The following is a 13,112-nucleotide window of genomic DNA, read 5'->3' on the forward strand; positions in this document are numbered from 1 at the left end:
CCAGCCCTGCTTTCACACTCACCGGAAACATTCTCTTGGAAAATCACTTTTGTTCCCTTTAGGAAGTTCTTGCCAATCAGAAAAACTTCCTCTTCACCCTTCACTGAACAGCTGTGGAGACTTTTCTTTAGGATCTCTGGGACTCCTGCTGGCTGAGCTGCAAGGGAAAAAACAGAGTCTGGAATCAAGAAAATATCAACATCCAAACCAAACCACTTTTACTTACAGGGTTATGAAGGAAAAACTGAAACTCCTGAGCTTCTTTCTTTATCATGTATTTCATGACAAACTCTTCAGAATATAACCATTTCTATTATTTCCTCACCAAATGTAACGAGCTCACAGAAATCACACTTAGCTCAATGATCCACTAATAATCTTTCTTTTTTTCTCCTGCACTTACTAAATCTTCAAGACAAAACTCCCAGTGTTGGAGCCAAAGCTCAACAAGTGCTCAGAAGAGAAGGAAATGTGGTTCTGTAATTCCCTGGTGTAGAGTGATTTCCAGAGCCATCAACCCTTAGACACACCTGAAGCCTACCTGCAAATTCAGCCTCTGGGTCACAAAACTTTATTTTTTTGTGAAGCTTATTTTGCTCTGCTCTGCAAAAGAGCAGAAGGAGTAACTCCCCTATTACCTGAAGGGTTTGCAGTTTTTTTACATGACACAGTTTTCTGTCTGGTGCAAGAACTAACCCAGGGCTTGGAGCAACCTGGTGTCCCCTGGCCGGGGTGGAATGGGATGACCTTCAAGGTCCCCTCCAAATCCTTGCAAGACTCCCATCTCTGGAGCTGGGAATTTCAGCAATTTGAATCAAATAAACAAGCCAAGAGGATGTGGTTTTACAGAAACACATCCCTGGATGCCCCTGTGCCAGAGGTCCAGATGATGATTTATATCATTCTTATCATGAACTGACACTGCTGCAAACCATTCCTGCTCTTCTTAAACCTTAAACCAAACAGGACCACATGTGCTGAATACAAATGAGCACTGCAGACAATTTACACAGAGATACATTTTAAAATAACGTTTTTTGACACATTTAATATAAAATAATTCCAGTTTCTCACGGAGGTTCCTCAATCACCTTTTCTCCTCACACAGCTTCCAGGGCACACACCCAGACTCGTGTTTCTGCACTTGCCTGGCCCACTTGGAGTGTTTAATAACAATATTCTCTGGGCTTACTACACAGCAGAACATACATCCTGTACCACTCCAAATTATTTAATGACCTTTCAGAAAGGATTTTTCTACAACTCTGGCTGCAGGTTCCCAGGCAACCGTTACGCAACGACTGAATATGCTCAAGGCACATGAAAAGAGTAACTGGATTTAGGTTTGCTAACAAGTTAACAAAGCCTATTTAAAACACAGCCCTCAAATAAAGAGCTGCAGCTCCTTAATGCCTTCTCTATGGTTTCAGGAACGTTATAAAACACAACATAAACAGGCTCTGGTGAGTGTAAATGCAAACCTTGTTGAAGGTACATCACACACTTGTCATAAGGTTTATGTAGCAAACCAACCCAGTGTAATTTGCCTGAGGAGACGATTTATATTCAATAAACAACACATTTCATGCCATTTTGATCAGCCAGTACCCATGTGCCAGCACTATTTGCTTGGCCAAGGTCTACTGCAAGTCCCTGCAGCTTTGGCATAAGTTAAGACAGAAGCACAGAGTCCTGGAAGGAGCCTCAGGAATTCCCCTCCCAACCTTCACACCAGGATCAGTTTTATTCACATATTCCCCAAAGACACAAGTCTGACCAGAGTATTTTGTTTCTGTGATCTAAGACTTGCAGCACTGGAGACACTGCAGAATTCCTGGGCAATCTCTTAGCAACTTACACAATTGAGAATATTTTCTTAGCAAGTGACCAAACCCCAGCCTGCCAAAAACCAAACCAATTTACTCTTTGCATCAAATACAGCTTTTTTTAGCTCAACAGCCTATTTTAAAATCAGTCTCTAAACGTTTATCTCAGACTCTCAGCTTCTATTCACAATAGCAAGCTTTGGGCTGTTAAAGAAAACATCAGGTGACTTCCACTCCCTTTTCTTCTATAGGTGAAATAATTTTACATTTAACCAGAAAGTTACAAACAAAAGAGATACAGGAATGGTTTTGAGATTTTATAGAAAATGTTTTTATCTTAAATCTGAAAATTAGTATCAGAAACTCCATTACTGTGAAATACCACCATGGTCTATTGCCCGGAATGGAGCTGCAAAGATCACTGTACTTCTAAAAAATAACCCCAAAAAATTCTTTTTATACCATGGGAAGAGTACAATACGAGTGCCAGGAGCTTCTCTACTCTTTCCATGCACAGACCAAGCTCTCCATCTCATTCATCAAGATAAGGGGGGGAACAAGATGAGCTTTAAGGTCCCTTCCAGCCCAAATCATTCCATGATTCCACAATCCCCTCTTCCCTGTTGGTCAGTGGAACCTCCCCAGCCAAGGCAGCCATCTGTGCTCGTGCTAAACAGAGCAGTTTAATAAAGAGCTATAAAAAGTTTTGTTCTTGCACTGAAGCAGAACAGATCCAGCCTCTGGCCCACGCAAGGACCACAGCTGGGAGAGCCAGGCTTGCTGGCTTACTGCGAGTCCTGTCTAGCACCGCAAGCTGAGGCATGAATGTGACAATACAGCAGAGACAAAGTACTAACTGTCGGTTTTCAAAGCAAATGACAAAAATGGTGACATTTTAGGAGGCAAAAATCCATAGAACTGAAGATCAGGAATTGTGTAACTATTTTTCAATATCGGACAATAATTTTAACTATTACCCCACCAAAAATAAAAATCAATCCACTTGATTTCAGCAACAGCAATTGTGAAATTATCACAGATTAAAAACACAGGGTTGGTTTTTTACTCCCCAAGGTATTTTCACAGAATAATCACAGCATCATTTAGGCTGGAGACCACCCAGTCCAAGCTGTGCCTGATCCCAGCCCAGAGCACTGACTGCCACATCCATTCCTTCCTTGGGCACCTCCAGGGCTGGGGACTCCAGACCTCCCTGGGCAGCCCCTGCCAGAGCCTGACCACCCTTCCCATGCTCAGATCACACCAAAACCCAGAGCCCCCTACTCTCAGCTCTGTGGTGTGACACTCACTGCACAGAATTGGGGAAGAAGGCGTCTGCAGGGTCAGGGTGGAGCCGTCCTTGCGCGTGATGTTGACGCGAAAGACAAGCCGAGCGCGGGTGCTTTTCTTCTTGGAGCCAGCAATCCCTATCCTGGCTTCCACATCAGCATTCCTCAGCTTCAGGATTCCCACACAATCAACCCTAACAACACAAAACAGAGCAGAATTTCATCGTTTAGTAAGTTCAGCACCTTTAACAGTCTCTCAAGTAGTTTCATAAGCCAAAGTCAAAAGCCTTGAGGTAATTACAGAAATGTTATTAGATTTCTTTTTATTTACATGAAATCTATGACCTTTTTCAAGTTTTCATTCAACCCTGCCTAATTTGGATGATGAATCACAGCAGAAAGGCATATGAAAGCATGAATAAAACAGAAAGTGCAATTTAATTCTGGTAAGCATTCAATTTAGAATCACAGCTCTTCATTCTTCCATCCCCAGGGCGAGATCTGTGTTTGCAGGATTATTGCTTCAAAATATTCTGCATTCACTTAAAGAAAGCAGGAGTAGAAGAAAACTTACTGTAGTCATATTATTTATGTTCAGTAGGACTTGGAAGTGACAGATAAGTCCTCCCTTAAGTGTGGTCCTAGGGGAGATGTACAGGGCCAGGTGAGTGATGATGCAGTGGTGGCTTTCAGACAGGCTCCATGCAAAATGATTTAAAGCAAAAAACAGCCAAAAAAAACAAGAACAGCAGAAGCAAACACAGCCTGATGTATTAAAAAGAAGAATATTGCAATCTACCCAGGATTTTGGGTTCTGTGTCCCAAAAGCACAGGGACCACCTGCTATCTCCTGTGAGTACACTGAATTACAAGCAAGAGCCGAGGAGCAGAGCGAGGAGAGCGCCGAGATGCTCAGACTTGAACTGTAACCCATCCAACAGAAAAAAGGCATCGGTTCCCAAACCCAAGCCAATAAAGGACAATACTCCTGGAGGAGCTACTCACGCCAGTGTCATGTTGTTGCTTGGGTCCAGCCCCACCTCGATGACAGTGGTGCCCTCGATGTCCACCTCCTTGCAGGGCGTGGTGTTCCTGCCCGTGACCCGGCAGGCCTGGTAGAACCCGTGCGGCTTCACGCGCCCGGAGTCGTTGCCCACGAACACCTGCAGCACCACGGGCTCGTTGTGGCCTTCCAGCTGCAACAGGCCAGGTGGGCAATTAGCACAGGAACGGCTGCTTTAATTGTTATTATTAATAGCGGGTTTCTAAACCAGGCTCAGTCCTGTCTACCTTCAGACAGAATTATCCCAACTGCGATCTCAGGTCTCTTCCGACCTCCTGCTCCCACTCCAGCTGTGACTATTCCCCCTTCCCCTCCCAGCATCTACATCCACCAGCCAGCCAAGAAAGAACATTTCCTGGGGCTGCTTGCAGAGGTGAAGAGGTTTTGCTGCTCAATATGTGCATAGCCACTGGCATTCCAGGACCCCACCTTCATGCGAGATGCGTTTTGAAATCCTCGTGAAACCAGATTAGAATTGTCCAACAGCTGCAAAACCCCTGAAGGAGTCAGAATAGGATGAAAGGGAAGCAGAGGGAGAAATGGGCAATTGAATAGTCCAACCATCCAACCGAATAAGCCCAGCTTTCCTTCAGACACCAAAATAAAAATTAAAAATGGTAACCCAACATCTCCTGCTTAAAAGGTAACAATGTCAGGATTCACTGAAATACTTCATAAATAAGAGCAGGTCAGACATTTTAACATCCTCCTGCAACCCCCATCTGCAAGTCATAATTATCCCAGAACATGCCAATGAAAAATACATTCATTTCTGTAACATCAACACCCTGGCATGAAATGGTTTGTGTCCTTTTAAAGGTTTTTTTTATTAGTGGGATCCCACTAGTGCCACAGACTAAAAATACTCTGAGGTAAAAGAAGTCCTGAAGTAAACCTGGACATTGCATTACAAAGAAAATTCTTCTTTTTAGGAAATAGTTAAGAAAAATACTCCAAGTGAAAAAAACATTAGATTGTTGCCAGATTCCCAGGCCAGAGTTGGAAATTCCTTGCCAGAGCATTCTAGGAGATAAAATGAATATTTTAGTGTTTCCACTGAGACGTATTTGTTGTTCAAGGCCTTCTGGGTGATAGTGCTGTCTTTTGTCCCAGGCCTGGAAGCCCAGGCAACACCTTTAGAAAGAAGCTTCAGTTTCAGCAGTGAGGAGATGCAAATGAGAGCAGAATCCTCTGGAGAATCTCTTGGGGGATTATTCCCTGACACACTTAAAAAATGTAATTCTGAAGTTTGTAGCAAGTTTGAATAAAGGAAAAAATAAATAAAGCAGCAAATACTGATAAGATCACTGCGTGCTCATGTCCAAGAGGAGCAAATAGCAAATGTTCCTGTCAGAGATGGGCAGAGCCCCAAGATCCCTGCAGTGGCCCAGCACAGGCATCCACATGGGAACCAAGGGCACAGGTCACAACAAAGGGCTCAACAGCCAGTGCCTCGATTAAGGCTTGGCTGTACAGTTTTAATGCTGCATACTAATTGTAGACTCAAGTTTTAAGTCATAAAGAGCAGAGTTTTATTTAAATGGCCACTGAACCTGCTTCTCCTCCTCGGCCTGTGTCAGGGCCATGCGCTGGAGCCGCTCCCAAGAGCCAGATCTCTGCTGAGCACCAACATCTTTACACTGCTCCTCCCCACCTTTAAACCCCACAAACAAAACAAAAAACTCCCTTGTCTGGAACGTATTTTTCCCCACTAGCTCAGATTTCCTGAAGATTCACTGACTCATTTGTCTGTCCAGCCCTGGCAGAGTTTTATCTGCAGGGTATGAACTCCTCTGCCTACTGGTAAAGCAAACTGGAACTTCCAGGAATTCAGTAACATGAGACTCTTCCAAAGAGAATTTTCACTGATGGGTGCTAAAGGGTAACTGGGAAAGGAGTTAAAAGGAAATTCAGATGAACAAAGGCCCATTAAGAAAATCCACATAAATGAGGACTAAATCCCCATAGCAACAGGCTGATATGAATGGATTCTTTTCTTATGAAACTTTACTGGAGTTCTGCATTACTCAGGAGGACTGAGTGAAGGGCTGCTGGTGTTCCGAACACTGCAGAACAGGACTTTGAAGATAAGCCTACTTCTGTATTTTGTCAGCAGCAGTCAGCACAAATTTCAAGGGCTGTGTCACAAACAAACATCTCCTTGTGGACCTGGTAAGTTAGTTTGGGTTGAGAACTGCTTTGCTGATTTCTCAAAGTGATATAACTACGAAAAAACATTAAACAAAATGTCTTTCACCCTTCTTATCTACATGATAACAAACCTAGCTGTGTACTCACTCAGCCTGCTGGCCACACTGCTCCCAGTATGCCCAGTATGCCATTTGCAGTGTGGTGCTGGCCTGGACTCAGCTCTCTGGTGATTCTCATAATCACTTGTGGGAGGATATTTAACATCAGTTCTTCTGTTTGCCACCCTAAGTCAAGCCCAGCCTTGCCCCTGGTAAGCCTCTCTACCATTTCCATGAGGAAACCTTCCCAAGCCCTCAAGTTCTCCAACTGCTTTCCCCAGGCTACACAGGGAAGAAAGAAGACCTGGAAATGCCCACTCTGTGCATTCATGGGCAGCCCCTGGAGGACAGCCTCAGTCTTCCTTCCTGAGCAGAAATGTCACAGATCTTGTAACCTTCTTGTGTTGCTCAGAGCAAGAGGCCTTCAGCACCTGAATTTTAAGCCCCAAAGTCCACACAGTAATCAGGCTGCAACTGTCAAGTGTGCACATAAATGCTGCCTCGTTCCTTGCCCCATTCTCCAGTTCTAATCCACATCTACCTCTACTACCTCCACCCGTACCATGCTAAACACACTGAGCAGTACAGACTGCAAAACACACCTCAGTGAGATCTCCATGACTCACCTGAAAGACACTGTACACAGCAGCTCAGATACTGCTGAATTAACAAGAGCAAAAAACACCAAGCAATTGAAAAAAAAAACAAAACCAAAACATCCCCTTTACAATTTATTTTTTTTTAATGAAAACTGGTTTTATGTCTTTACTACCACTGAACAATGATGGCCCACTGTCACCAGCCATCAAACAGCTACAGCATTTCACTGCCTCGCTTTTGTAGGTATGGAATTTCTCTGCATTCACACAGTCCATGGAATTGCAGCCTAACAGGATGTGCATCCCAGATTTTAAACCCCTGCCTTGACATGCAGCTTCCCTCTCCTGTAACTCTGTGGTGCCAGTAAGACCCGTGACCTGCAAGAAGAGACCCTGTCCAGCCCAGGACTGCCAAGTCTGCTCCCTGACCCCTGCAGAGACTGCAGGCCCACTGCCAGGGCGGCCCTGGGAAGGCAGTGCCCGTGTCCCCAGCCTACCTTGACGGTGGGGAAGCCCTGCTGCGTGCGGTCCTTGACGGAGCCCCGGCTGCCCTCGGTCAGGTACCGAGCCCTGTGCTGGGTCTCCGGCTGCACCATGATCTTCAGCTCCTTCCCCTCACTCTTAGTCGGGTACTGACCACACAACATTGGGGTCTTCTTCCCTCCAGCTCCCTTCTGGTTCTCTGATGCTCTGAGAAGTCAAAACACACCATCGAGAAGATGTGAGAAGCAGCTCCCCAGTAAAAACGCTCCAAATCACAGAAAAGCTAAAAAGGCAAAGAGCGCGTATTAACTGGTGGAAGGTTTGTAGTTGGGAGCAAACTTTGGGACTCTCTTTCTGCCAGAGGAGACCTGCAGGATGAAGAGGAATGGTGCTTCCCTGCCTCCTCCATCCAGAGCACATGGGAACTGCTTTTCAGAGAGCAAACATAAAGGAAGGGAAAAGCAATTAGCATTAACCGATGTTAACGAACAGAAGGCAGCTCATAACCTGCTTTTTCAGAGTCTATGACACAGCCTGAACAAGCTGTTTTGCTGCTGTGACAAACACACACGTACACACACACTGGATGGATTTAAGGTTAAATGACACTTCTTTAAACAGGAAAATAGCCTCATGCCTGTCTCCACCTCAAATTGTACATCCATGAAAACTCCAGCTCCGACTGCTGTCTAAACAGAGTGACCAATTTATGCTAAAACCTAATTAGCTATTGTAAAAGCTCTGGCATAATTGCACCAATGTTAAATCAGTGTATGCACTAGGCCTTTCTTTCCAGGAGCATTCCATAAGATGTAGTGGCTTGTTCTCAGTTCCATAATTAAAACCAGGATGAAGGAGCCTTCCCAAGTCTAGCAGCACATGAGACATTTTGTGTTCCCTTTAGAGCACAGTGGGAAATAACCCTTGATCCTACTCAGACCAGGATTTGGTAACGAACCTGAAGACCAAGAAACTCCTTTCCCACTAGGAAATGTGAATGTACCACAGTACATGATGCAGGCAGGAAAAGGGCTCCATGATTCATGCAAATGTCATATTCTTTCTTCCTAGGAAAACATGGTTTCTAACAGCTAATGCCTGGGAAGAAAGCAGTTTTAAATAACAAGTGTGGATTGTTTAAAAAAGAAATTCCATTTCAACATGCAAGTTATTGAAGAAATTTATCCAGGATTTTCTCTTTCTCAAAAAGGATGAAAACTGCTTTTTTTTCTTTGCCACTGCACGAGGCTCTCACTGACCTGGAGCTGGGGTGACCCAGCTCTTCTCACCTACCAGATGACAAACACGATGCAGCCCTTTCCTAGAGCTCCTGCTGAGCACAGAGCAGCCCCTGGACACAGCCCTGCCCCAGCCCTGTGGGGCCTGGCCCTGCTGTGCTGCTCCTCTTCCTGCCCAGGAAAGGCTGGGCACTTTGCCCCCCACATCTCACAGCCCTAAAGCCATGGAATCACAGCAGAGGGTGGGTTGGGAGAGACCTTTAGAGGTCACCCAGTGCCCCCCCTGCCATGGCAGGGACACCTTCCACTGTCCCAGGTGCTCTAAGCCCTGTCCAGCCTGGCCTTGGGCACTGCCAGGGGTCCAGGGGCAGCCACAGCTGCTCTGGGCACCCTGTGCCAGGGCTGCCCACCCTCCTTTTAAAAAACTTCCTCCTTTGACCTACACTGAATCAACACTCTTTTAGTTTAAAACCACCACTCTTTGCCTAATGCAACACATCCTATTTGTCACACCCTTATTTTCATTTAAGCCTTTTTCTTAAGCCTTCCAAAACCTTTCACTACACATAAAAAAGGGTTAAAATAGACAGAGTTGGTGCTTTGGATGACTTCCATTTCCATTTTCTCTCCATGAAGGTTAAGCACTTCACTGTGGACAGACCAGGCACTGCCCTGGCTGTCTTCAATACTCATCCTCAACCAGTACCCAGCAGAGGCAGGAACTACATAAAAATTAGCATAAAATCTGCAAAATAATATTAATACCATCTTATAATAAAACTATCTTCCTGCCAAGCAGTCCTGATTACTCTGCTCAGTGTAGCCACTGGGGAGACTGGGATATAGTTGAACTTTGAAGGGAAATGTTGGAGAGCTGGCCATCAAAATGAAATTCACCTTTGCCACTCCCAGTGCCACGATTCAGCAGTGACATTAACACTGAGCTCTCCAGAACAATATCCTTAAATCCCAACTACCTTAACTGTCAGCATATTAATGTATTATCATTATCATATTTATGCAGAGAGATGCTTCTCACAATTATTTTGGTCTTTTCTCTAAAAACTCAACCATTACTTCCAATCAACTAGCCAAGGCTGGATGCAACTTAAAACCTTCACCAGAATTTCTCAGTGGTCCTTCTCAAAGTACAGGATGAACCACTTAATGCATCCTTTCAATTCATGAATTCATTTTAATTCAGTTTATTCATACTGCAAGTATTCACACCTGTACATTTCATACGCACGCATGTATTAATCTGATTGTTACCAGACAAAATATCCTCCAATCTAGCACTTCTGGTTTTTTAAAGGAATAAATGTAAGTGGCAAATGCTATGAATCTACTCAAACAGATCTCCTGAGGAGTTTGGCCCGGTCCTGTTCACAGGGCAGACCCCAAAGTGAAAGTGAGACCACAGAAACCTGAGTCTCTGCCCTGAACCACCACCAGTTCATCCACTTCTAAAAAGGCTTTCACAAATTCCAAGTTTCCACAGGAATATATTCTTTCTCTTCCTGGCTTTTAACAACAACTGTCTCTTTAGGGGCAAATGCCATTTCCATTCACCACGGAGCACAGCAGTTTTCCTTGCTCTTTTCTTTAAGCCAAAAGTAAATGAACTCCCTTGGCTGAGCTCCACCAGGCTGGGAAGTTTTAAGAACTCCAGTCACTACGGTGACCCAGATTTGTAAGGCCAAGTCTCCATATTTCAATGGCAAAATTAAGTTTTCCAAGATCTTGGCCACTTCTCATCCCAGAGCATTTACTCCCGAGGACGGTTCTGCTACCTGGGACTTTTCCTGCAGTTCAGTCTGGCCTGAGACACATAAGGAAAAATATTCCACCTTCTTCCCCTCTGCACTCACAGAACTCACGGATTTCCCTGCTCAGCCCAGTGTTTTGGGGAAATCTTATTCTATTTCCAGACCGTGATCTCACATATTCTTTCAGAGTTTACAAAACCCTCCTGAGACCACACTTACAGTGGCACAGTTCTCATCCTCCCATCAAGCTTCTCCTTCTGTAAGGGCAAGCCTGGTCCCTCGGAGCTGGGGGAGGCACCTTCCTCATTCCAAGCTGCCCGGGGTCTACCAGGTACTAATATTTCACTTTATGACCACAGATTTTGGCTGGTGAAAACCCCGAAGCCAGAGGCCACCATGCCCAGGAAGAGAAGCACACTCAGGACATGTTCTCAGAACTGCTTTTCACAGTGAAATTTTAAGTATGGAACTGCACTGACCCTGGGAATACAGACTCCAGGCTCTTTCCCTTTGGGATATGAGAAGTTCATCATCTTTGCCATCAGTCAAATTTTAATATTCACCGTTGCTGTGATGAACGTCAGAACGTACTGCAAGCACAGATATAAAAGTGAAACCAAAATGCACTCCTGCCCCCAAAAAAGCCCAAAATAAAAGAGCCAAATCTATCCGTTTGACCACTTTAAAAGTACTAAAGAAGCAAAAAGTTAAAAAATAAAAGAAAAAAAGAAATGTATCAACACACTCTTGCAAACTGATGGAATTGTCCTCTTTAAGCAGCTACTGGAATGCATTTAGTGAACAGTGTGAAGTGGGAGATGAGGGGCCACCACCCAGGCGTGCCCACGCAGACACACGCACACGACCCAGAAGCACAGAGAGAAACAGCATTAGAGATTTATTTCTGAAAAAATCAAATACAGAAGTGAATTCACATGGGAAAACCAAAAACTGGTTCACCATATTGTCTTAACATTTCATAAAAAAGTAAAGCAAGTGATAATTTAAATGATGAGAAATCCTAATGAGACATTAACCGTTAGCTTGTACTCCCATCCCTGTCTCTATCTGACAAACAGAGCAGCAGGTGAAGTGTACAGACTGAAATCCTCATATAAAATCCTGCAAAAAAACATTCAGGGTACACCAACTCCACTCTGCCTTTCTTTTTAAATACATTTTCATTGCCATTTTATAAATGGAATTGTGTGGCCTTTAGGGAATTTCACTTAAGGAACAGATGAGCTCATCAGCGCTGCATTTAATTGCTGCAGGAAAGTTTAGTTTTATCTTCTAAATAAAGATTAACAAGTCTAATTAGAACTTATCACAGAATCATGGAGTGGTTTGTTTTGAAAGGGACCTTCAGTTCCACCCCTGCCATGGGCAGGGACAACTTCCACTATCCCAGGCTGCTCCAAGCCCTTACGTCCAACCTGGCCTTGGACACTTCCAGGGATCCAGGGGCAGCCACAATTTCTGGGGGCAGGAAGAGCTTATCCTGGGCTAGGACATGGCAGGGACAGCAGAGGACACAGGGGTTGATGTGAGAACCTAAGCAGAACATTTGCCGGGGCACTTTTATTAATTTGGGTTTACATACGAAGATAGAATGTTTTTTCTTTAAAAAAAAAAAGAAAAAAAAAAAAAAAAAAGCAGATACCAACCCATTTCCTGCTTTTGAGTTGCTTTTGCTGTCCGTGCTGAGCTGAGAAAGGACATAGTGAGGCGCTTTGGCACTGTCGGCATCAAAGATATCCATGTTGGACTCTTCGCAATCTCGGCGTTTGATCCCTGGCCTCTGCTTTGGGTTGCGCTTGCGCGATTTACGTGGCACCTCAGTGTTATCATTGTAGGAACTGGTACTCATGTTACTGAAGTTGGAGGGTGAATCCTCCATCCACATACTGCAGCTCTGTTCTGACTCCAATCCACAGCCCTCATCCTGGCAGGACATCCGGCTGTTGTCCAGCAAGTCCTCGGGAGGTGGCGAGATGTACAGGACAGTGTGGCGCTTCGGCGTGGCCGGGTGCTGCTGGGCTGTGTTACTGGTTATCTGCTGCTCACTTACCCCTCGGGTACTTACCCCCACGGCCGCGGAGCAGCTCTCCACTTGCATAGCCTTGCTGTCGGTGACTGAGGTAGAGTAAATGGTAGGGCTGGAAGAGGTGGTAAAGGAGCTGCAAGCACCGCCCATGGAGGAAGAGGAGGGAGCTGAAGAAGCATCTGCGGTGTACAATTCACAAGTAAATACAGGACCCGTGGCGGGGCGTGCGCTGGCTATAGCAGTCCCAGTGAGATCAAGGTGATTTAGGAACCGATTGCTTTCCCCCATGAAATGTTTGGAATTTGGTTCAGTTTTGGAATGGAAGTGCTTAAAGCAATACAGCCTAGCCAATGCTTTGGAAATGTCCAAACAAGTCTTAGCACGATCCACTGTAATCGAATTTTTTTTACAACTTAGCGTTAATTCATACAAATGGCTGCGAGTAAACAGAGCTTTCATTGCCTCAGCTGGACTAATTATTGGTGTAGAAGCCATTTCGTCTAAAATAGCCCCAAAGCAAAGTGCTTATAATCCACATTCGATGCCAAT

The 13,112-nt window shown here is 44.8% G+C and overlaps 1 protein-coding gene across 5 annotated transcripts in view; it reads right to left on the reverse strand.

Moving 5' to 3' along the window:
* NFAT5 (nuclear factor of activated T cells 5) overlaps nt 1–13,112 on the reverse strand; it is a 37,574-nt gene that overhangs the window by 13,777 nt on the left and 10,685 nt on the right. For 4 of the 5 annotated variants that reach the window (XM_041484072.1, XM_041484063.1, XM_041484054.1 and 1 more), the window contains 5 exons: nt 12,184–12,742; nt 7,524–7,716; nt 4,121–4,311; nt 3,137–3,309; nt 23–157 (listed from right to left, as the gene is read on the reverse strand). In XM_041484072.1, coding sequence (XP_041340006.1) covers nt 23–157; nt 3,137–3,309; nt 4,121–4,311; nt 7,524–7,716; nt 12,184–12,742 — 1,251 coding nt within the window. Of the gene's footprint in view, nt 1–22; nt 158–3,136; nt 3,310–4,120; nt 4,312–7,523; nt 7,717–10,995; nt 11,107–12,183; nt 12,743–13,112 lie in introns of those variants that run through there. The other variant, XM_041484081.1, reaches the window with a different exon arrangement.

Source organism: Pyrgilauda ruficollis, unplaced genomic scaffold (genome assembly GCF_017590135.1).
Source record: "Pyrgilauda ruficollis isolate IOZ18807 unplaced genomic scaffold, ASM1759013v1 scaffold117, whole genome shotgun sequence".
NCBI classification, from domain to species: domain Eukaryota; kingdom Metazoa; phylum Chordata; class Aves; order Passeriformes; family Passeridae; genus Pyrgilauda; species Pyrgilauda ruficollis.